This window comes from Rhinichthys klamathensis, unplaced genomic scaffold (genome assembly GCF_029890125.1).
Source record: "Rhinichthys klamathensis goyatoka isolate OS25496 unplaced genomic scaffold, OSU_Roscu_1.1 h1tg000170l_1, whole genome shotgun sequence".
Taxonomy (NCBI): Eukaryota; Metazoa; Chordata; class Actinopteri; order Cypriniformes; family Leuciscidae; genus Rhinichthys; species Rhinichthys klamathensis.
Window position 1 is genome coordinate 2,035,730 of NW_026606701.1, and position 24,696 is coordinate 2,060,425.

The 24,696-nt window shown below is 37.2% G+C and overlaps 2 protein-coding genes across 2 annotated transcripts; one reads left to right on the forward strand and one right to left on the reverse strand.

The window, feature by feature from the left end:
- Positions 1 to 175: 175 nt before the first annotated feature.
- On the reverse strand, positions 176 to 5,164 carry mrpl19 (mitochondrial ribosomal protein L19). Its single transcript, XM_056259875.1, has 6 exons — positions 5,044 to 5,164; positions 4,691 to 4,808; positions 2,460 to 2,578; positions 2,239 to 2,373; positions 996 to 1,177; positions 176 to 873 (listed from the first exon to the last, which is right to left on the reverse strand). Exons 1-6 carry the CDS (start codon positions 5,117 to 5,119, stop codon positions 652 to 654), a joined length of 852 nt encoding a protein of 283 aa, XP_056115850.1. The 5' UTR covers positions 5,120 to 5,164; the 3' UTR covers positions 176 to 651.
- A 682-nt stretch (positions 5,165 to 5,846) lies between these two features.
- pfas (phosphoribosylformylglycinamidine synthase) lies at positions 5,847 to 24,574 on the forward strand. The gene is made up of 29 exons (XM_056259876.1): positions 5,847 to 5,978; positions 6,853 to 6,980; positions 7,747 to 7,879; positions 7,974 to 8,079; positions 8,170 to 8,368; positions 9,820 to 9,925; positions 10,024 to 10,164; positions 10,241 to 10,365; positions 12,557 to 12,685; positions 12,834 to 12,965; positions 13,057 to 13,185; positions 14,829 to 14,902; positions 15,056 to 15,212; positions 15,298 to 15,359; positions 15,447 to 15,608; positions 15,699 to 15,803; positions 16,664 to 16,795; positions 17,136 to 17,366; positions 17,473 to 17,653; positions 18,470 to 18,553; positions 18,635 to 18,790; positions 19,015 to 19,134; positions 19,860 to 20,005; positions 20,146 to 20,353; positions 20,441 to 20,532; positions 21,117 to 21,231; positions 21,459 to 21,605; positions 21,908 to 22,048; positions 23,970 to 24,574. Exons 2-29 carry the CDS (start codon positions 6,857 to 6,859, stop codon positions 24,275 to 24,277), a joined length of 3,945 nt encoding a protein of 1,314 aa, XP_056115851.1. The 5' UTR covers positions 5,847 to 5,978; positions 6,853 to 6,856; the 3' UTR covers positions 24,278 to 24,574.
- Positions 24,575 to 24,696: the final 122 nt, after the last annotated feature.

Genomic DNA, 24,696 nt, shown 5'->3' on the forward strand with positions numbered 1-24,696 from the left:
GAAACCTTTCTTCTTTTTTCTGCATTATTTAATGAATAGAAAGGTCAAAAGAACAGAATTTGTTTGAAATAGAAAACTTTTGTAACTTTGTAAAGGTCTTTACTTTAAAATTAACGGATCAGTTTAATGCATCCATGCTAAATAAGTGTTTTTTTAAGCAATCTTACTGACCCCAAACATTTTAACGTATAATTTATTATAACTTATTTTCAGACTATGAGCAAATACAAAATTAGACTACATGAAACAACTCTGCACAATGTCATTAATTTAAGTATGGAATTAGGATATAATCTTTTAGGATTTTTTTTATTTACTATTCAGATATCAATTTACATTTATTTGAGTGTTCTCTGCTGTCCTCTATTGGTCAGAGGCAGCAGGATCACTGCATACAAAACTGCATTAGCACACGCACACACTGACTGCTGGCACAAAAGATAAATAGCAAAGAAATTGTTTCCATTAAAACAGACAAATGAAAAGTTCCAATGTTTTTTTCTCCCCAAATCATCTAAATGTATTTCCAGAAATGATTTTGGGGGGGCACCCCAGAACCAGTCCTTTCAGCATCTTAAGTTGTCACCTCAGCCTTATTTCCCATCACAAAGATTATCTCTGTCCAGGCTGGAGGTTGTCTCTATGCACTGCTTATTTGCTGAGATTTTCCTCTACCTCCTGGAAGATCTGCTTCTCTAGGCTGGATGTGTCATACTCCTTCAGCATATCGTACTCTCTCCACGGTTCTCTCCACTTCTGAGCATGCTCCATCATCTCTGGGGTCAAACATAGGTCAAAGCGGATTCCCTGAATGTTAAACTTGGGACGCTCCCAGCGTTTAGACCAAGGCTTTGGCTTCATTTTTACTTTCAACTAAAAGAGAAAGAGAAACAGATGTAAAACCTTCTAAATTTGGTGGTTAAACACAGCAGGTGTCCAATTTAACATTACAGAATGTTACAGGTAAAAGAATATCTTTTACTGGAATGTCTTACCTGATTGACTGGGACATCTCCTGTAAGCTCATAATGGACAGGTTGCATGTTGAAGTCAAAGGTGCTGTACTCAGATAGAGCGTCTCTCAAGTACATGAGATTGTCATCCAGTCTCTTCTCCAGCTTCAACACTTCAATCTTACGCATACGTGGACTGTACAACTCATAGCATATCTCCACACCTACAGAAAATAAAAACCTATTACTAATAAATTCATGACAAAATGGCAACAGAAGTCAAAAAGAATTTGATTCCACGATTAAAATGAAACCAGTACAAATCAGAATAGCAGGGCTGCAACCAACACTTCTTTTGATAATCGATTAATCTGTTGATTATATCTTTGATTATTTGACTAATCTGATTAAAAAGCTATATTGTCTTAGTTTTTTTTTTTTTTTTACATCCAGCCCCTGTTGTCCTCCAAACAGTGTGCAAGCAAACTGAAGAACTATTATATGCAGGCTAAATGCTATATATTATGTGCAAAAAAGGGTGTTAAAATATAAACATTACAATACAAACTTAAAGCACAATAAAGCAAAACAAAAGCACAGACTAATCACATTCTGGATATCGTAATTATATTACATTTATACACCTTTACAACAATCGTTTTACATTTACTGCTCTCATAAAAATACAACTACTTGTGTTAAATGTAGCATTTAAAACATTTTTAATGTCCAAAAAAGGCTTATTTAACATAGCAAAGTCAGAATTATTGCGCTCCTATTCTACTGCAGTCTGTCTGTTTGAGCTGCATGTGTGCACCGGCGTTCGTTCTGTTTAAAGTCTCGCTTTCTGCCAGGACCAGCCTTTATGCAAAATGTAAATACTTGTGTGACTTTCAAACATTTATAGATAAGAATATATCCGCAAAATTTAAGTTACACCCGTAAAAAAAGTTATGTGCTGGGGAAAACATGTATTAATGCTTTAAACAGCACATGCATCTGTCAAGCCGTGTTAAACTATAGGTTGTGTGTCCTGTAGCACCTCAATCTGTGTCCACTGATATTTTTCAGATGCGTTTTGTCCACAGAAATGTATTTTATTTAATTATGTAAAATACAGTGACAGGTGTATATTTTCTGACTAATTAATCAAACTTTATTATCTATTAAACATATTAGTTCTTGCAGCCCAACAGAACAGATAATGAAGCAAAACTAAAACAGAGTATGACAGGTTCAGTGGTTGGGTGGTAAAATGAATTGTTACAGGTTTTTGTTTTTTTACCCTGGCCCTCGACCACATTCCTAAGTATGAAAGTAGCACCCAATCCTTTTCCAGAGCGCTGAGTGCAGATTCCAACGAAGCGATTCAGGTTCCCGCTTGCGTGAGGATCAGACATGGTCACTGCTAAAATGCTGCCTACATGAAAGGGTAAAGAGAATATTTAAAGGATGTTTTTTCATCTGTAGATTATATCAAGCACACATCAACGTAACCTTTCTTACCAACATAAAACTCTGGAATGTTGAGAACTTTCCGTCTCTGTACCATGTCTTTCCGTTCTACGGAAAACTTCACAGGGTTTGTGCGCTGACGAGGAGGGATGAACTCTGGACTCAAAAACCTACAGACATTTAACATGTAAAGCAATTGAATCATGAAACATGTTGCTAACAATCAGGGGGTGCATTTCCCAAAGAACGACAACTCACTGCTTAACCTGCTGTAGTATGGTGCATCATTGGAGAAATTATCTAACAACTTCATAATAATATGAAACCAGAGACAGGCTTCGGCTCATCCCCATATTTTAGTCTGCGTTATTCAGCGTGTTCTTCAATCCATAGCAGTGCAGCATCAAAGGCAGAGGACAATGGGTCTCATTCATGAAACATTCATAAATATACGAGTAAATATGAGAGTGATTTGCGCGTAAAGAGACCTTCCCGAAAACTCATCTCCTGATTCACAAATACTTCGTAAATGTCAGATGTGATAGTGAAATGTGTGTGTGTGTTAATGAATTCCAATCAGTCTTAAATGGGACGCGCGTGCACGCTCATTCTCAATTACCATAAAGGATGTAAAGGATTTCAACATGTCTTCTCAAAAGCGAATGAAAAAGAAAAATTTCTCAGATGCAGAAATCGAAGTTTTATTATCAGAATTTCATTCAAAACACCACATTTTATTTTCAAGCGTAGGCTACATAGTGGTGTATCAGGTCCTAAAAAAAGCAAGCTTGGCAGCATATTACAGATGCAGTCAATGGAGTTTCATCTGTTAATCAAACAGTCCCAGAAGTAAAAAGACAAACTGTATGCAATTACTATACATAATATTTTTTCAAAATGCTGTGTAAATATGTACCCGATTAAGGTGAATTAAAATGCAGCCTTAGTTATTAATGAGCAAAACGTTCGGATGTTAAACTCACTATTTACGCGTGGCTGGGAGCAGGTGTAGATTTTTTTCGTACCAACTAACATTTGGAAAATACGAACATTTTAATGAATCCGAAAATTTACGCCAGAACCACTTTACACACGATTTACAAAAAAATTCGTTCTGCTTGTGTTTCATGAATGAGTCCCAATGTGTGTACATTTATTGATCGATTTTTATGATATCTAGATGTGTAGTAAATGATATCTGATATCTAGATGTGTAGTTCTTTCTCATAAATGCAATGTACATAATATGATGTGGGAGCAATTCAAGACATTTTCCCATCCACTATAAAATCTGGGCTTATTTATTTTATAAAATTCCATTCATCTAAATGGCATGAGACTTTGTGACTTTTCCTACTCTTGCTATGTTTCATAGCTCAGTGCAATAAAATTGCTAAAATGTGTTATAATATTCATTTTATAATAAATCCAAAAGCAAAACACTTGAAAAGAACTGTAAAAGGGTGTAGAAATGGCAAATGAGTGGTCCTCTGGTGCCATCTACTGGTCACATTTCTACTGGTCATTTTAATGTTAAAAGTGTGTTTGTTTGCACCAGGTGAAAAATATTATCCACTAAAGCATGGCAGGTTATCCATGTAATCCACAAGGGCTGGGCAAAACAATCAATTTTTAGATTAATCGTTTTTTAAAATGTGGTCAATTCAAAATAGATTCTTAAAGGCCACGAATCGATTTTTTTTCCATATTTATTTATCTATCACCCAAAAGCCAGTATTAAGTTTTCATACACTGTTCATAAGCTTGCAGCCTACATGTTACAGCTAATGATGTGAGATTTTGTTTGTGTTATCTTAAACATAAAATAACCTGATCCTGCGACTTTTCTGACATGTCCAATTTGCAGCATAAATTTTTCATCTTCCATCAAAATCCTGTCTATACATTGTATGCATTTGAAATATAGAGATGGGTTCTGTTTTAATGTACCCAAAAGTGTCCCTAAAATAAAAATAGTTTAATATACAGGTTTAGCTCTTAATTTTTTTTCTTGACAATCTAGACAATTACAGTACTATAAAGTGTGTCTTTATACTTAGTTAATATTAGCTGGTTAATTAAAATGGTTAGAAATTAATTCAGTATTCAGGGAATGACTTGATAGGTGTATAACCTAATGTATTGTTCATGCCAACTCTAGTATAAATATATATTTTTTAAATATATATATTTTAAAACATTGGGGGCTGAGCCCACCTAATATTGAAATCCCGTAAATCAAAACATAATCATATGCACTTATTCAACAACAATGAACATACCGTCGCAAAGACGCTTCTTTCAGTGTTTTGTCTATGATAACAGGTTTGGTCGGAGGGGTGAATTTTGGAGGTCCATCAGACGCCGCAGCATGCCTCATCACAGACGTCGACAAAAGTCCTAGAAATAAAAAGATGTATCGTGTATATGTACTAATAATTTTAGGTGTCAGAAATAGCTAACTATTCCATTAATTAAATAGTTTTGTAAACTCTTATAAACTACTGCAGATTTATTTACTTGAGCAGGTAACGGTTTTAATGATCAGATCGTCTCACTAGTACTCTCTTCTGTTATTAACTTACTCATCTAACATTGACTTTGGTAATTGGGAATATAAAACATAGTAACATACGTTCGTTATGAGTTAAATTTCTTAAAATTCGTAGCAAGCCCATCATTTCACTCGCCCTCCTTGTGCACGCCGCCATGTTCGACCTCTGACAGTCAGAGGAGTGTGTACAAGAAGCATTCTGATTGGCTGTCTAATATCAACAACGATTACTCTGACTGGCTAATGATATGAAAACTGAAAAATTATTATACAGTATTACTGAATTCGGAACCGCATACTAGCATACTACTGTTACTATTTTAGTTTTTTACTCTGACTATTTATGCAATAGAAATTTAAGATAAAAGTAGTACGTAGAGTATGCAGTTCCGAATACAGTAAATTAATTATTTTATGGCGATTTAAACATTAATTAAATAAATATAACTAATTTATACACACTAATAACACTGTGTGAATCTAAATAATATAATAAAAAATTACGATTGTCCCACAACGAACAATTTTAATATGCCCCAATAAAGAATAATCAAATGTTAGGGTAGTGTACTTGTATACTAAAACGAAAACACTGTCAGTGAAGTGTTTGTGCTCAATTTCCCACCCCTATAAATGACAAGTTATTATCCCGTATTTTATAAATATATTTTTTCATGGGTTTTAGTGCTCATTTATTAATATGCTCATTTATTGTTTCCATTCAGATGACATACTGTCCGTACTATTTCTATGGGTATAACCCGTAGACTGTAAAACAAAAAATATATAACCCGATCAAACCATATGCGATCAAACCATAGACTGTAAAAAATGGATCAAACCCATGCGGAAATGCGCATGCGCATGCGCATCGTTGTGGCGGAAGGTTCGTGTTTAACCCATGGTTTAACCACACGTGGGTCTGTGTGCTGTGCTTCTGCAGTGGTCAACATCAGAATCATCACGAGTCAATAACATTGACGAGTCTACAAGCGGATTTCTTGAGCAACCGAAAAGTAAGATACTTGTTCACCATTTTGAAGCAGAAAAGTAATAACAATAACACATTGTTTTGCTAAGTTACAATTACAATAACGTTACTTATTTTATCTGGCTGTGAGATATAATATATGCACCGAAAAGTTTGTAAATAATTACCAGGCTGTTAGTATGTCACAACAACTCTGTCTCACTGTTGAGTCAGTACTTAAGTTGCCTTTTTAAATCTAACCCATTAACATGTAAAGCACTTTTCTTTTAAGGTGACTCCTCTACTCTAGGTTGGAATTGCCTGCATTGTGAATGATGCAGCCCCCAAATGATCTGTTTGACCCCTGACTTCACCCCTTAATACTCATTCCACATAAAAGATCATTACTACATTACTAGCAGTCTAAAACTAAAACTTTTTTCATAAGTAATGTGCAATAAATGCACTCTTATTTGTTCATATTATCCATAATATGTTCATAACAGTAAATGTATATTCTAACTTAACCTGCATCTTTACACTTTTTCATATTTTTATTCTTTAATTTTGTTATTATGTGTCTTGTTGTTGTCTTTATATGTGTGCACTGTAAGCTTCATTACCAAGAAAAAAATCCTTTTGTGGAAGCACTCTTGGCAATAAAGCTTTTTCTGATCTTTTGATTTCTGACTGAGCAGAGATTTTTATTTTTTATTTTTTTGAATTGCTGATAAATTAAGTTAAAGGTAGATCAGGAAATGCTTCCCTAATGTGCCAGTGTCCCCCAGTATGCAGAGTGAAAATAGTTTGAAGCACATTCTTATGGATGCTCTCTCTCTCTCTCTCTCTCTCTCTCTCTCTCTCTCTCTCTCTCTCTCTCTCTCTCTCTCTCTCTCTCTCTCTCTCTCTCTTTCTGTCAGGATCATGCCAGTCGTGCGCTTCTACAGGAGAGAGGAGACCAGGGAGGGCCGGGTCCTAAGAAGGATCGCACAACTGCATCCTGATGTTACTATAACAACAGAGCTTTGCTACAATGTAGAGCTGGACGGTGAGAGAATACAGTATAAAATGGTGATGAGTTTGTGGCTCTTTGTCATGTAAATTTGCAATTATTTATACCAATACAATACAGATTGTTGTTCTTTAGTTATGAAGCAAATACAATTTCAGCTGTAAAGCAGCTCTAAAAAGACAAGGGTCATTATTCAGTTCAATTTAGTTCAATGACCGTGTCAGTGTTGCAAAGTTCATTAGTGGTAACACTTTACAATAAGATTCCATTTTTTAACATCATTTAACTATATTAGTTAACATCAACTAACAATGAAAAATACTTTTAAATAGCATGTTTTACTCTTAGTTTATGTTAATTTCAACATTTAATAATACATTATTCAATAAAAAAACCTGTTCATATTATTTAATGGACATGAGCTAACCTGAGCTAACAACGAACAAGTTAACAAAGATTAATAAATACTGTAACAAATGTCTTGCAAATTGTTAGTTGATGATAGTTAATGCATTAATTAATGTTAACTAATTGGACCTTATTGTATAGTGTTACCTCATTTTTATGAAGCAAACTAAATCCAGCTATGAACAGCTCTACAGAAGCCAATAGTGTCTTTATTCAGCTCAAGTCTGTTCAATGTTGATACAATTCAGTTCAATAACATGCCAATGTTGCAGAGTTCATAAATTATTAAACAAATTCGATTCAGCTATAAAGCAGCTAAATTATCCAGCACAATTTAGCTTAAGTTTTCTCTACATATTTGTCTTCTCTTCATCTGCATCTTTTTCTCTCTCAGGCTCTGACTCTTTAAACATGGAGCAGAAAGGTGTGTTGCGCTGGTTGTTTAGTCCCCCCTATTCTGTCTGTCTGTCAGAGGAACCCACTCTAAAACCAGCGGATGGGGCACGACTGGTGGAGATTGGACCCAGGTAACCTCTGCCACTGTTTCATCTTGATGGTATGGCATTGGTAACTTTGATACAACTTATATCACATCTTTCAATTATATCTTAACCGTTGTAGGTTGAACTTTTCCACTGCTTGGTCCACCAATGCCGTGTCCATCTGCCGAAGTGCGGGGCTGAACGAGGTGACGAGAGTGGAGCTCTCCCGCAGGCATCTCATCAAGGTCAGGAGAATAGCTTTAAATAGCTTTTCGTTTCAGTGAGTTCTTTTCACCCGTTTTGATTAAAAGCTCTCTTTTCTCATCCCCATCTAGCCCCAGGAAGGACATACTGGAGTAATGAAGGGCGGAGAGATGGAGAGACTGATTTGCTGCTTGTATGACAGTATGACCGAATGTGTTTACCCCCAGCCAATCACATCATTCGCCGTTGATATTCAGCCACAAGAAGTGTTTGAGGTGGACATTCTGGGAAAAGGTCGTGCTGCCTTGGAGAAGGCCAATGATGAACTTGGTAAGAGATGTGTTTGGAGTCTGTACCTCATTTCCACTAATATAAAAGTAACTTGATAATGATAATATCCTTGTTTTTTTTGTTCGTTTTTTGATATACTGTATATTCTTTGAAGTAGCTTAGAGTACCATGGTATTACCTAGTGAGAGGCAGATTAATCAGCCTATACTTGGCCTTTATGACATTAGTATCCGCTAATCAGCATCATCTAATTGGCCAGTTAACAGAAGAGAAAAATATGGGAAATTGAAATTCCCATATCAGTTAATTACTAATATAACCATTTAATGCCATCTACTTACCATTCCATCATTATAGTAAAAGTGCAAGGATATAAAACTAACTGGTATCATTACATGAAAATGAAAATAATGCATATAGAGTAAAGATACTGAGTATTTGAATAGGGATTCAATCAAATGCCTAAAAAGTGTGTGTGTTGTCAGTACTCAGTGATGAGATCAGCAACTCTTTCTTCTGTACATAATCATCCAGTATTTTAAGGTCACATGACACTTAACATGATTAGAGGAAGAGTAGATGTCACAAGATAAGGGGAGCCTAATTGATTACATCACGAGGTGTGTGAAGGGAAAGAATGTATGACTGTATGAGAGACAAAGTGAGCCGGTTGATTACAACAAAGCTCACTCTGTCTGTATCAGAGATTAGTGAAGGCCTACTGGGTTAGAAATAAAACAATCAGGTCAAATAGATTTTTTTAACGGTCACACTGTTATTTGAGTCTTTATTTATCTTTATTAAAAATGTATCACGCTTTCCACAAAAATATGAGGCAGCACAACTGTTTTCAACAATAATAAGAAATGTATACATTAATAAGAATTTGTTGAGCAGCAAATCAGTATATTAGAATGATTTCGGAAGGATCATGTGACACTGAAGACTTAAATTGTAATAATATTTCACAATATTACTGTTTTTAATGTATTGTTGATCAGATAAATGCAGCCTTGGTGAACATAAGAGACTTGTTTCATAAAACTTTGAAAACTCTAACCAACCCTAAACTTTTGAACAATAGTGTAAGTTTACCAACCATCTGTCTGTTCAAATCCAATTTTACTGATATTACCCAAAAATGTTTTAGAACTTATAATAGTCACTCATAATAGTGATAAATGTTACCCATGGTGTTTTTAAAGTTTTTTTTTTTTTATGTTATTAACTTCAATAGTAAGCGTTCATAGAACAAAAGTGAATAGGAGCAGTTTTGTTCACTTACACTAATGTTATGACTTGTGATTATGGTCCTATAGGACGTTCTGTAAAGCTTGCCTGAGTTAGCAACAGTAACCAAGGGATGCTTAGCAAAGGTTCAGTTTAGCAGGTTTTCTTTTGGTTTTGTATTTGTTTCTGATCATCTTTTTCTTCATTTCATATTTATCTGGTTGCTGTCTTTTTGTTTGTCTCGCTGCGTGTATGAACAGGGTTGGCGTTTGACTCTTGGGATCTGGACTACTACACTGCACTCTTCCAGAGAGTGAAAAGGAATCCCACCAGTGTAGAATGCTTTGATCTGGCTCAGTCCAACAGGTGTGTGTGGTCTCCAAAGAATAAACCCCAAAGGAAAGGGTGTCTTTTATCTGCAATAGCATGAACAATGACGCCTTCATGCCCTGTTTGTCCTGCAGTGAGCACAGCCGCCATTGGTTCTTCCGAGGGCGGATGATCATTGATGGAGAAGAGCAGAAGGAGACGCTCTTCAGCCTCATTATGGGCACTCAGCACCATAGCAACCAGAACAACGTCATCAAATTCTGTGACAACAGCAGGTTAGATGCTTCACTGTGAATGTCAACCCGTTTAAATGGCAGGAAGTCTCAATATGTGGTTCTTGTGTGTTTGTAGTGGTATTAAAGGCATGGAGCTGGAGTGCATGTATCCCACAAACCCTGCTCAGGCCAGTCCATATGAAGCCAGACATGCTACCAGACACGTCATCTTCACAGCAGAGACTCACAACTTCCCCACTGGTCTGATCCTATACACATTTAATCTGCTCGCTTTTTCACACGTGTAGAGGCCAACGTAAAATTCATTTTAATGGGAATTAAAATAGCTATTACTCAAAACATGATCAATAAGCAGCAGTAATGCTATATTTTAGTATTAGTATTATTTATATGCTATTACAGTATTTTTTTAATGTCTTAAATTAGCTTTTATTTTTGTATGTTCAGTTTTCATTTGGTGTTTATATATATATATATATATATATATTTCTATTTAGCTTTAATTTATTTTATTTCAGTATTGATAATAATAATGATCTAATTAATAATGTTACCGTAAGCTCCGCGCTTATAATGCAGGAAATAATAATAATTTGAAATCTGTAATTTCACTGACAGCCCAAGTAAATTAGCACTACCGCATCTCCCTCTCTTTCTCTCTCGGACACACGCAGTGAACCGTGTGTAAAGGAAGCATGTTCTTGCATATTTCTGAACAAGACCGCACAGTGAAAGCTAAAAAAAATTGTTAATTCGACATGGAAATTTGAGTGGTATGGTATGATGGCAAGCTAGCTGCACGCTGCAATGCAACAAAACGCAATTGGAATCAAAGAAGCTATCTACATAATGTCATATCTACATTGCCAGCGAGCTCGTTCATAATACAACACGATTGACAGACAATGGACAGCAGCAGCAGTAAAATGTGTCTAATGCAATGAGAGGGTGAAGAAAGATACTTATAACCATAGATGTGTATATGTAGATGCCACATTTGAACGCTCCAGACTCGGTGATTTTGGAACGGTCAACATTTCAGATGCTGTCGTCACTCACAGTAAAAATCAATACGTTTTTCCAAGATGCCATAACACACTGCACAGTCTCTACTTGTAAAAACCGCTGAGATTTTAATTCCCGAAGAAATGGGATAACCTTTCACAGGTGCGAGTGTGTTGTCGTTGTTTTTTTAATATGCATTAACACAACATTACCGGTTTTAACCTACGGTAGCTTTTTAATGCAGTGTTAGCTAATGTCTTCGTCTTATCAAACATTAATGATAAACTAAATCCATTGAAAATCATCTGCTGAAGTCTATTGCAGATATAGAGATCCATACATTCGTCTAAATATGGCTGCAGACTGTCAACTTGCTCTCAAGTGTTCACGGACCAACTTTGAGCATTCCAATGTGGCGGACAGCTTACGTATAGCGGCCCATAGAAACAGCCGGTAATGAGGATTCTATGTATATATCTATGCATTAAACAGCATGCATCATCATTACCTGATAGCGGTTATGCTCTTTTGAAATCAAACTGTCTTGTATTATTGTGTAGGTTATTTCACAATGAAAATAACCCCATAGCACCATCTAGCATCCAATTTGGAGGCATTTAAGTGTCTGTTAATTGCATATGTAAAGTATAGTATAGTATACAGTATTCAGTATAGTAAAGTAAAAAAAAATATATATATCTTGTCCGCATGAAATAATCCCCCAAACAGATTTCAATAACAAACAAAAATAATATATTATATGTGTATAATATATGCTGGTCTCTCCTCCTCAGATAAAGAAGAACCCTGAACATTCTTTATTTTGTTAACTATTGGACATTTAGCCATTTTTTTAAGACGTTTTCAAAATATCCACAATGGATTTGTTAATGTATATTTGTTTTTTATTTGTTGTGGCTCAGATGAGGGGTCATAAAAGAAATTATGAATGGAAGTGGATGTTTATGTTATTTTTGTGTTTTGTCTCAAAATAAGAAACACTTACAATGACCCCATGTTGGCTCTTCTACCTGTTCTTTACATAGCAGGTAGCCCAAATTGTGATATGTTGTCCCATTTAGAGCACTGGTAACCTTGAAAACTGTGTATCTGGATCAGGGTGATCCAGTCCAATGTTGCTTTGAAAAACCGGCATAAAAGTAAGACGGATTACCTGATCATGAATAGGAAAAAATGGGATTTACAAATCCGGATCATTTTGATGCAGATGAAATGTTTTGAACAACTGGCCCAAAATGTTTAAAATCAATAATGTCGCATTGTGGCTTAAGAATCGTGATAATATCGTATTGTGAGTCCTCTGGTGATTCTCACCCCTACAGGGCAATATTTTTTGTGGGTTTAGTTAACAATAACAATACTGTGGCTCATATTTGAGTCATAAAATGCTCTTTATTACATCCAGGTGTTGCTCCATTCAGCGGTGCTACCACAGGTACTGGTGGGCGAATCAGAGATGTGCAGAGCGCTGGAAAGGGTGGTCATGTGATCGCAGGCACTGCTGGGTACTGCTTTGGTAACCTGCACATCCCAGGTAAGCTATTAATCCATTTGTTCTGTTTCAAAAATGAACCTCTACCACTTATGTGAATAGTGCCCTTAAAACTCAGCTCACAATTCATTCTTTGCCATATTTGTTTTGTGAGCATACTTCCACATACCAGGATCTTCTCTCTTCTCAGGTTTTGTGCTCCCGTGGGAGGAGGAGGGGTGGGAGTACCCATCCAGCTTTGCTCCTCCACTCCAGGTGGCCATAGAGGCCAGTGATGGAGCCTCTGACTATGGCAATAAGTTTGGGGAGCCAGTTCTAGCAGGTGAAATCTAGCGGGACAGTAGTCATCTGTTTATTTGTGGTTATTGGCTTGGATTTACAGCTCTTAATTTGTTATTTTCTTTCCTATTAAGGCTTTGCTCGTTCCTTTGGAATGCGTTTGGCTAACGGCGAACGTCGGGAGTGGATCAAACCAATCATGTTCAGTGGTGGGCTGGGCTCTATTGAAGACAAGCACGTGGAGAAAGAACAAGCTGCACCAGGTACATAAGAAAAAGATACACATGATGCACCATTATATTTTTAAATCCTCCTACATTGGCATCTTTCTTTTTTCCCTCTTTCATAGTCAATTTCAACATATTTTATTAGCTTGGTTGTTAAACATAAAATATTGCCAAAGCATCAATGCACACAACAAAAGCAGTTTCAAAAAGAGAAAAGAAATATAACCATTATAATATAAACAATTGCTGTTGGATTTGAGGTGTAGCACATGACATGTATGTTTTCCTCAATAAAAACTTAAAGGGGTGCTTGATTATGATTTCACTTTTCTAACTTTAGTTAGTGTGTAATGTTGCTGTTTGAGCATAAACAACATCTGCAACGTTACAATGCTCAAAGTTCAAAGCAAAGGGAGATATTTGGTTTTAAAGAAATTGCTTTTTAAGGACTACAACAAACGGCTGGTAGGGACTACACGACATTCCTCCTGGGTTAGTGACATCATCAACCCTATAATTTACATAAATCCCGCCTCCTGAACACGATTTATAGATTATCAAGACAGAATATGCTAATCAATGACTAGAAGATAACTACACATAAGCTACATAAATTCATCAACTAACCATTCAGAAATGTCCTGTTGCATTCTACATGTTGTCACTTCTTGAGTCTCTCACCCTCATGTTGTTCCAACCTCGTAAGACTTTCGTTCATCTTCGGAACACAAATTAAGATATTTTTGATTAAATTTGAGAGCTGGATCACTCCTCCATAGGCTTCTTAAGGGATCGAAACTGGCCGGCCCAGAAAAGTGAAAGACATCGTTAAAATAGTCCGAGTGACTACAGTGGCTCAATCTTAAGTTTATCAAGCGACGAGAATACTTTTTGTGCGCAAAAAACAAACAAAAATAGCGACTTTATTCAACTATTCATTTCCTTCTCTGTGGGCCTCGAGATTTCACGTAGTGAAACTGCGCAAAGCTTCTGTGTTGCACATTACACGTAGGCTCACTATTGGCCGACGCTGGTCATGTGTGTGATGCCTGTGATGTACAACCTAGAAGCTTTGCGCAGTTTCACTACGTGAAATCTCGAGGCCCACAGAGAAGGAAATGAATAGTTGAATAAAGTCGCTATTTTTGTTTGTTTTTTGCGCACAAAAAGTATTCTCGTCGCTTGATAAACTTAAGATTGAGCCACTGCAGTCACTCGGACTATTTTAACGATGTCTTTCACTTTTCTGGGCCGGCCAGTTTCAATCCCTTAAGAAGCCTATGGAGGAGTGATCCAGCTCTCAGATTTAATCGAAAATATCTTAATTTGTGTTCCAAAGATGAAGGAAATCTTACGGGGTTGGAACAACATGAGGGTGAGTAATTACTGAACTAACCCTTTAATAGGGCTGTTTAATATTTTTGTGTAAAACATGATGCATTTTTTCCAGAATTGTTTGATGAATTCAAAATAACAGTGTTTATTTGAAATGGGAATCTTTTTGGACATGTTAAATGTCTTTACTGCCACTTTTGGTCAATGTAATGCGTTCATGCTGAATAGAAGTATTAAATTCTTTCAAAAAGTATTACTGACCCCAACCTTTTGAACATTACTGTATACAAATAGCTATTTTTTCTTTATTCGTTCCTCTCCTTTTTTTCTCTTGTCCTCGGCAGGTATGGAGGTGGTGAAAATGGGAGGTCCTGTGTACAGGATTGGTGTTGGCGGAGGTGCTGCCTCTTCTGTACAGGTACACCAAAATTTTAAATTAAATTAATTTACTAGCTGCTCTAAAATGCAGGTGTTTTCTTTGTGTTTACAGGGCATGCTTGTGTATTGCATCATTATTCATATTCTGTGCGATGATGCAACTTAATGTGTGCATGCGTGTGTATTATTGTAGGTTCAAGGTGATAACTCCAGTGCCAGGGATCTTGGAGCAGTTCAGAGAGGAGACGCTGAAATGGAGCAAAAGATGAACCGGGCTCTCAGGGCCTGCCTAGAGCGAATGGAAGGAAACCCCATCTGCAGCATTCATGACCAGGGTGCTGGAGGAAATGGTAGGGGTCAAAAAATAAGATGTGCTTAGCACAATGTGCTCTCTTCTGAAGCCTAGACTTCAAAAACACCATGTTATTTGTGTAGGTAACGTGTTAAAGGAGCTGAGTGAGCCTGCTGGTGCCATTATCTATACTAGCAAGTTTAAGGTGAGATTTTATCAAAACATCTGTATCTTGATTTTAATGTCAAAGTGTTTCATATCAATCACATACATATTTTGCCCTGATGCTCAGAGAGGTGACCCCACCCTCAGTGTTTTGGAGCTGTGGGGGGCGGAGTATCAGGAGAGTAATGCTCTGTTGCTCCGCCCCTCTGACCGGAGCTTCCTCGAGAGTGTGTGTCAGAGGGAGAAGTGTCCTGTTGACTTTGTTGGCAAGATAACTGGTGATGGCAAGGTGAGTCACACTGTTTGTGCATTTTTGTAGTTTTGGACACTTCTTGATACTTTCTGTACTTTCTGATTATGTGCATATATCGCTCTATAGATCGTGCTGGTGGATGACCTGTGTAAACAGGCCGATGGGCTTGACAGTGGACGGAGCCCTGTGGATCTGGAGCTGGATTGGGTCCTGGGAAAGATGCCACAGAAGGTGCAAAAACAATCTATTTTGTTGATTAATCTCTACTAGACATAGAGCCGCTTGTGTGCTTTTTACCTCCCCTTTAATTAATAGCTATGCTGAAAAAGAAGAAAAATAGAAATTGTGGTAGAGTGCACCCTCTCTTGGCTGATTTTTTAAATGCAGTGTCCAGACTTTGAAATCTGGATTCATTTCTGGATTTACAATTTTTATTTCTGGATTTATAATTGTTAGTCTTTATTTATCACCAGGAGCGTTTCTAGCATTTCAAAACTGGATATAGGGTATCACTTGTCTTGACCTATTCACAAGCTGCATGCACAGTTAAGATCTGCTTCATTGCTGACAAATGATGCAAGATTTCGTTTTGTTTCCTAAAATGTATTGTAGGTAAATATTCACCTCATCTGGCATTTTATAAAGTGTCCTGTTACTATTCAATGTCAGAAACCGCTGAAAACAATTCACGTGAATGAGTGAACTGTCCGATTGAATCAAACTGAATTGCAATCAAATACAGAACTTGTTGCAAAGCTGTTTGACAGATTACATCAAATGTGATTCATTCAGTAATCTGGCATCATCTGAATCTTAACAGTACATTGAAAACACACAACATGATTGCTGAAATATAGTCAGGGATAATGATTCTCAGGTCATTATACAGTAATCTCCATTGAAAGACAAGGATTTTTGAGTAATTAAACTGGGGTACAGCAGTATTTCAGTATTGCGGCTCGTGCCCTAGTAAAAAGGGTCCAGGGACAGCCTTGTTTTACACATTAAGCATGTTTGATTGTATGTAAAAGTCACTCACTGCTCAGTCAGTACAACATGTGTCAACGAGAGTTTAAACTGTCTCTTTTCAGGAGTTTATATTGGAGCACATGGCTGTGACTCTGCAGCCTCTCTCTCTTCCTGCGGGTCTCTCTGTTCTTCCTGCTCTACAGAGAGTTTTCCGACTGCCTGCTGTGGCCAGCAAGCGCTACCTCACCAACAAGGTATAATACTCCCTCTTTAGCACATGTATAATAATATATGACTTTTTCCAGGTTGTCTATTGCAGTGGTACTTATTTATATACTTCATGGTATATCCAGACATTTAGAATTTATTGTTATCTTGCCATCTTTAATGTAATTTATTTGTTTAATAATTACATTTAAATATATTCAGTAATTGAGAATTTAGTTAATTGTCTGATCTAATTTACAGGCATTTCAAAAGAATAAAAAGAATAATAATGCAACATGTCCATAAAGACCATAGCATTTATTGAAATGTCAGCATTTTTTAATTGACAAACAGGAATTAAAATGAAATAAAACTCCTCTGTTCCAGGTTGATCGATCTGTGACTGGTCTGATTGCTCAGCAACAGTGTGTCGGTCCTCTTCACACTCCACTGGCTGACGTAGCTGTTGTTGCCCTGTCTCCGTTCAGCCTCCAGGGTGCAGCCACAGCGATAGGCGAACAGCCAATCAAAGGGCTGGTGTCACCGGCAGCTGGGGCTCGAATGGCTGTGGGAGAAGCTCTCACTAACCTGGTGTTTGCAAGAGTGACTGCTCTCAAGGTGAATAAACTCATGTCCATTTTTAAACATGTTAAGTGACAGCATGTAATTTAAAACACACACACACAAACTTGTCATCCAAAAATATCTTTGCTTATCTTCACAGGATGTAAAGTGCAGTGGTAACTGGATGTGGGCTGCTAAGCTGCCAGGAGAGGGAGCGAGTCTTTGGGAGGCCTGCCAGGCCATGTGCGAGGTCATGGGTCAGCTGGGAGTGGCCGTGGATGGGGGAAAAGATTCACTTAGCATGGCTGCACGTGTCAGTGGAGAAACGGTTAAGGCCCCAGGTATCTGTCTTGTGCATGTCGCCATTTAAAATGCAATTACAACAGGTATGACCCGTACAGTATGTATTTTATATACACCATTTCAAATAAATAAATGTTAACATTGATCAAAGATGATCATGTGACACAGAAAACTACTGAAAATATATCTATTATCTATATAATAAATGAAATAAAATGTAATATATATATTGTATTATGACTCAAATAACCAAATATACCAGTAAGAACTCAAATATATTTAATTAAAATATTTTACTTGGATGCATCTGAAAGCACATGCCATCATCTCTCATCACATCGACGTCACACATCCACAGCGCCACCCTATGCATTCCGTGTTAACTGCGTGATTTAGGTGAGGGATTAAGTGAGAAAAGTATATTTCATTGTTGTGTACATTTACAAATACATTTACATAATTTAAGCTACTGTAGTTTTTACTAGCTGAGTTCACTGGTATATTATATTATATTATATATATATATAATATACCTATGGTTTATTATATACCTGTGGAAATCTATGGTTTGTGAATGTTTTTAAATAGTCTTATGAAATTGTCTGTAATGTAATGAATTGTTGTGATCTGTGCCGCTGTCTTGGCCAGGACTCCCTTGAAAAAGAGATTAGTAATCTCAACTGGATTTTCTTGGTTAAATAAAGGTAAAAAAAAAAAAAAAAATTAATGAATAGTATATTAAATACTCGACCAGACATTTACCTGTGCATAGTGATTACCTTTGTATAATGCTAGGTAAGATATTGCCTCTTTTTTTTAATGTCGCACAACAAACTACTCTCCTTGTGTTTTAGGCTCTTTGGTTATCTCAGTGTATGCTGTGTGTCCTGATATCACAGCTACTGTGACCCCTGACCTGGAAAACCCTGATGACAAAGGTTAGGACTTTGTGAATCTTTACAGACAAAAACAGATCACTATTGTGTACATTTTTCACTTACTCTCTCTTCTTTTCTCAGGTGTGCTTCTGTATGTGCCTGTGAGCTCAGGTAAATACAGGCTGGGCGGCTCTGCTTTAGCTCAGTGTTATGGGCAACTCGGAGACTGCAGTCCTGATCTGGATCAGCCAGACAAGCTCTCTGCTTGCTTCAACACCACACAGACATTGATTCAGGGTCAGCATGTGCTTTATATATAAGCTGATATTTTACTTCATCTTATATATTGATACATTAACAGCACCATTCTTCTTCTATAGATGCAGCTAAGCTGTTAAAAAACATCCATTAACTGATCTAGAAAAAGTGTTTACTGCTCCCAAACTCTGCTGCCTGTATTTGTTGATGTGCAGCAGCATCTTATCTATGTACAATCTGTTGATGTAAACTTTATATTGCAGATCGACTGCTGACTGCAGGACATGATGTCAGTGATGGAGGGCTTATTTCCTGTCTGCTGGAGATGGCCTTTGCAGGGAATCATGGGATGGAGGTGGACTTGCCTTTAGAAGGCGTTGACGGTTGGTAATAAAAATATGATTTATGTTTTGGAAAAAGCTCACGCTTTTTTGTTAAAGATACTTGTGCCATCCATCATAAGCTGTTTTACTTCCACATTTTTATTGCAGTCTGCATGGAAATACCAAATTGTGAATAAAACTTCCAAAATGCACAAGAAAATGTATACACTCACTCGTTTCTCTGGAAAAGTGTTATTTTAGTATTTATATACTGTTTAGTATTTATTAACATTTTCAATAAGCTTTTAGTTTACATTTATATAATTCCGTGTTTTTCTTGTGAAATAGTAAACATTTGTATGTGATTTTAATCCTTGGTAAGGCGTTGCATTAAAAAGAAAAAGAAATTAATATATCAACATTTGTATTTTAAAATTAGTTTGTTTTAGTAATTTTATTTAACTAGTTTCTTTTTAAAAATATGTCTGTTGAGCTTCAATTTCTTTCAGTTTTAGTCATTTTAATACTTCAGGTACATTTTTGGTCAAGTTTTTTAATGTATTATTTACATTTTATTTTATTTCAGCTATTTAATAGTTGTAGTTTATTTAAAAATAACAACACTTCTCCAAAAGTGATGGTTTTGTTCTCTTGAGCACACAGGGGAGTAGTGCTGCTTTATTCACAATTATTTTTTGCGATATTCATATTTTTCACAAGATTAAATTTGCCACTTGGATGAAAACGTGGCTATATACATATCTCTTCCCATTCCTCTCTTTCAGTGATGGAGGCTCTTTTTTCAGAGGAGCTTGGTTTGGTTTTGGAGGTGTGCGAGACCAATGCATCGAGTGTCTGTCAGAGATACACAGATGCTGGTCTCTTGTGTCACAGAATTGGCACGACTTCTGGTTTTGGACCTGATGCCAAGGTGAGCTGAGCTCTTTTTATCTAAAAGCATATGCATGGATTAATGGAGTCCAATGGGATATTATTATACTTCAATTATTAAGTGATGTGCAGGGAAAAATGATCAATAACTGCTGATTACGTTTTCATACTGTCTTGTAGGTCAGAGTGAGTCTGCGTGGACAGGAAGTGCTGAATGAGCGTCTACCCACACTTAGGGCGATATGGGAAAGCACTAGTTTTCAGCTGGAGCGACTGCAGGCTAATCCACTGTGTGTCCAAGCAGAAGAAGAAGGGCTTGCTTCTCGCACACAGCCATACCTCAAACTCACCTTTGACCCCTCCCAAACACCCATCTGTAAAGAGCTTGGTGAGAACATGGACCCATTTCACAATCATGTATCTTTCCTTTATTCATACTTGACCTGTATATTAAGATATTTGGATTGTGCTTTAGCTTCAGGGAAACCTTGCGTAGCTGTTGTGAGAGAGGAAGGCAGTAATGGAGACAGAGAGATGTCCGCTTCTCTGTTCATGGCTGGATTCGAGGTAAAGGTGCACATAAACACCAAAGAATGATAGTTATGTTGTTGAATAACTTTAACATTGATAATAAGAAATGTTTCTTGAGCACCAAATCAGCATATTAGAATGATTTCTGAAGGATCACGTGACACTAAAAATGATAGTAATGTTAGTAATAATGATGCAAAAAATTCAGCTTTGCCATCACAGGAATAAATTACATTTTAAAATACATTAAAATAGAAAACAGTTATTCTTGTAATATTGCTGTTTTTACTGTATTTTTGATAATTTTTTGTGAAAAAATATTTATAAAAATAAAAAATAACACGTATTATGATTTTCAGTTGCTTTGAAAAGTAAGCATCATGTGTGCAAGTATGTAAATACATTAACGTAGCCCTATACATGTTATTATATAGCGTATGCCTAAATACCACACTCTGTTTTATACAATTAACCACCAATTGTTCCTTGGATTTTACAATAAAATTAAGCTTTTGGCATTATGTTTGTTCACTAATACCACAAATGCTGCTTGTTTTCTTGCACAATGTTAACTGTTAACAAGACTGAATTTGATTTATTTTGACTTTTTCCGTTTGTAGGTGTGGGATGTCACAATGCAGGACCTGTGCTCAGGCTCCACGACCCTTGACCCCTTCCGAGCCGTGGTGTTTGTGGGTGGTTTCAGCTATGCAGATGTGCTGGGGTCAGCTAAAGGTGAAAATCACACTATTGCATGTTGCAGCACTCTTACATATCACTCCTGAACTGTATGATAGTTCTGCTATATAATAACAACCTGTGTCAATGGCCTTAGATTTGCGAAAACCGACTCGTAGGTCATTTCATACTGGCCTTGCCACTCTGCATACTGAAATTGAGTGTTTGTTGCCACTTGTTCTCCAGCTGAGGATCAGATGCTTTAACTTTTTCTTATTAATCAGGGTGGGCTGCAACAGTGACCTTTAACCCCAAGGCTCGTGAGGAGTTTGAGCGCTTCCGAAACCGTAAAGACACGTTGAGTCTAGGAGTGTGTAATGGGTGTCAGCTTCTGGCTTTGCTGGGCTGGGTGGGTGAAAGAGAGGATGGAGGTGAGAGAGAAAACTTTTAGTCTCATCCATATAATGTGTAAATGGCAATCACAGCCTCAAGAATTTCCTCACTTTCTTTTCTCTAACTACTTTCACTGTATTTAAAAAAATTTTATTATAAATTAAATGTATTTATTAGTTATTTATTTATTTTATATTTTTGTAATATATATATATATATATATATATATATATATATATATATATATATATATATATATATATATATAATTGTATAGTTTGTTTTATATTAGATTGTTTCATTTTATTTTATTTTATTTTTTTATTAATTTCAATTGCAGGTTCTGATGTTGCTCTGACCCATAACAAGTCTGGCCGGTTCGAATCAAGGTTTGTGAGTGTGGGCATCCTGCCCTCTCCGGCCATCATGCTCAAGGGAATGGAGGGCTCTGCTCTGGGTGTTTGGGTCGCTCATGGAGAAGGTTAGAAATCTGTCCATTGTAACACTGTACTTGACAGGTCCATTTACTTCTTCTGTTAGTGGACTCCAAAAGTCTGAGACCATTTAAAAAATGTTGGGAGGCATCATTTCTGCTTATAATATAGTCAGATCTCTCTGTTGACGTATTAAAGGATTAGTTCACCTCAAAATGAAAATTTCCTAATAATTTACTCACCCCAATGCCATCCAAGATATCCATGTCTTTCTTTCCTCAGTGGAAGAGAAAATAAGTTTTTTGAGGAAAACATTTCTGGATTTTTCTTAGAATAATGGACTTCAATGGACACCAACGTTTTGAAGTCCAAATCAATGCAGTTTCAAAGGTCTTTGAAGTGCTTCAACCAGCTGTGCACGATCACAGCTGAGGAAGAGGGTCTTATCTAGCGAAACGCAAAAAAAAATTCCACAAAAAAAAAAATATATATATATATACTTTTTAACTACAATTGTTCGGATTGAGCTGATCTGCAACGCGCCGGGAACTACGTCATCACGTTGAAAGGTCACGCTCGATGAGATTTAAAGGGATACTTCACCTCTGGAAAGATGAATGTGTATTAAAAATGGGTCATTTATGTAGAAGAAATGTGAAATTATTTTTGAATTTGGAGTTTTCTAGACTGAGAAAAGCCAGAAAATGTATTTTTGGCTTATGTGGAAGACAACAACTCCCAGAATGCACTTGCTTCGCTGCCCTAGGAGGCCACGCCTACCAGTAACAGAGCGCAGTAGTTAAACAACAAGTCTAGGCTACTAGTGAGTCTCCGTGATGAGTCTGCCCGAAAATGTGTTTCGAGGTCGCCCAAAATGTCCGGGATTCGGCTTTTGCGTTCTACAGTCGCCATTCATTATGTTTACTGTGGCGAGCAAGACGAGACTGAGGGCCGCGGGAGAACGGCGCGAGGGTGGTGGCGTGATTACCGATGAGCGACATCTGTGAGACGACCGGTCTCGTATCTCTCACGGAGGAGCGGGGATTTTCTTAGCAATGTTAAAACGCACATCAACCGATCACTTGTTTAGCGGTCATGTAAACACTACATTCAGATTCACCAATCGGAATGAATTCAGTTAGACTGAAACAAAAGATGTGGATGTAAACAATGAATGGCGACTGCAGAAAGCAAAAGCCGACCGACGGCCGGACATGTCCGGGGAAAAAGAGGATTGTTACCCCTACTACTCAGCATTCTCCACAGAACAAGAGCCTGCTAGCTTAGCTTCCAAAAAAAGATGGCTGACACTATGTGTACATTCTGTGAGTGAGATCCCATCCTCTATGGGCGGGTTGAGAACATGCGGGACAGCCCCTACTGACTGTAGTCTTTAGCCTCTGGCCAAAAAATCCAGACAAATTTTTGTCCAGATTTTGTCAGAAAATCCTAATTTTTCCAGACAAAAAATACATAAATCTCTCGTCTCAGGGGGATATGAGGGTGGAAAGCACGGTTATTCGAAAATACTACAGGTTTTCTACTAATACAAAGCTTAATGCTAAATCCTGAAGTATCCCTTTAAACACCCGGGATATGCACACGTAAGGACCATTTTAAACAATAATATGACACTAAGACATAAATATGTCATTCAACATACAATACAATTTGAACTATCCTCCTTCGCACGGTCGCTTTGTAAACAGTGGGGCGGTATTTCCGCCAGCGCCGGCGACATCGAGCGTGACCTTTCAACGTGATGTAGTTCCCTCAAAAGAAATTTTCCTCAAAAAACTTATTTTCTCTTCCACTGAGGAAAGAAAGACATGGATATCTTGGATGGCATCGGGGTGAGTAAATTATTAGGAAGTTTTCATTTTGAGGTGAACTAATCCTTTAACAAAGGCTAAAACTCTGTTGTTCCTGTTGTGTGATGTTTAAAAACACCTCTCTTTTGTTCCACAGGTCTGATGCAGTTTCGTTCTCCCGAGGCTCAGCAGAAGCTGACCAGCGCCTCTTTAGCTCCTCTGCGTTATGTGGATGACTCGGGCACACCTACTGAAATCTATCCCATGAACCCCAATGGTTCCGCACAAGGTGTGGCAGGCATCTGCTCTGCAGATGGCCGCCACCTGGCCATGATGCCCCATCCGGAGCGGGCCGTGCTGGGCTGGCAGTGGGCTTGGGCCCCTCGCCACCTCCGCAGATCACTGGAACCCTCACCGTGGCTTAGCATGTTCCGTAATGCAGCAGTCTGGTGTCAGAACTCATAGAAATATGCTACTGTACATTTGTGATAGACGATAAACAAATAGGCAGACTAGCCAACTTATTAATCCTCTTGATTTGGAGAGTTATTAGATAATTTTGAATGATCTTGGACTGACCTTTGGAAATCTTACATTCATACATATTTATAATTCAGATCTGGTTTATTGTATGTATGTACTTTGGTAGAATTAACATGCAGATTCCTGCTGAAAACTGGTGCCTCAACATATGCATGTCTAAATAAATACATAATGGGCTATTTGAATTGCATTAAGATATAATAAAAATGTAATGGCCAATTTTTTTATTTTAGAAATCCAAAATATACATTCCAGAAATGATTAACATTCCATTGAAAAAAAGCTATATTGAGGAAACACCACAAACTCTTTCAAAGTATTAAAACAATCTTGATTTAATG

Coding starts and splice junctions, on each gene's coding strand:
- pfas (XM_056259876.1), top strand. CDS start 6,857: ATGCCAGTCGTGCGCTTCTACAGGAGAGAGGAGACCAGGGAGGGCCGG. Junction 16,796..17,135: donor AGCGCTACCTCACCAACAAG/GTATAATACTCC, acceptor CCTCTGTTCCAG/GTTGATCGATCTGTGACTGG. Junction 20,533..21,116: donor TGTTCATGGCTGGATTCGAG/GTAAAGGTGCAC, acceptor TTCCGTTTGTAG/GTGTGGGATGTCACAATGCA.
- mrpl19 (XM_056259875.1), bottom strand. CDS start 5,119: ATGGCGGCGTGCACAAGGAGGGCGAGTGAAATGATGGGCTTGCTACGA. Junction 4,809..5,043: donor AAATTTAACTCATAACGAAC/GTATGTTACTAT, acceptor TTTTATTTCTAG/GACTTTTGTCGACGTCTGTG. Junction 874..995: donor GAGATGTCCCAGTCAATCAG/GTAAGACATTCC, acceptor TTTCTCTTTTAG/TTGAAAGTAAAAATGAAGCC.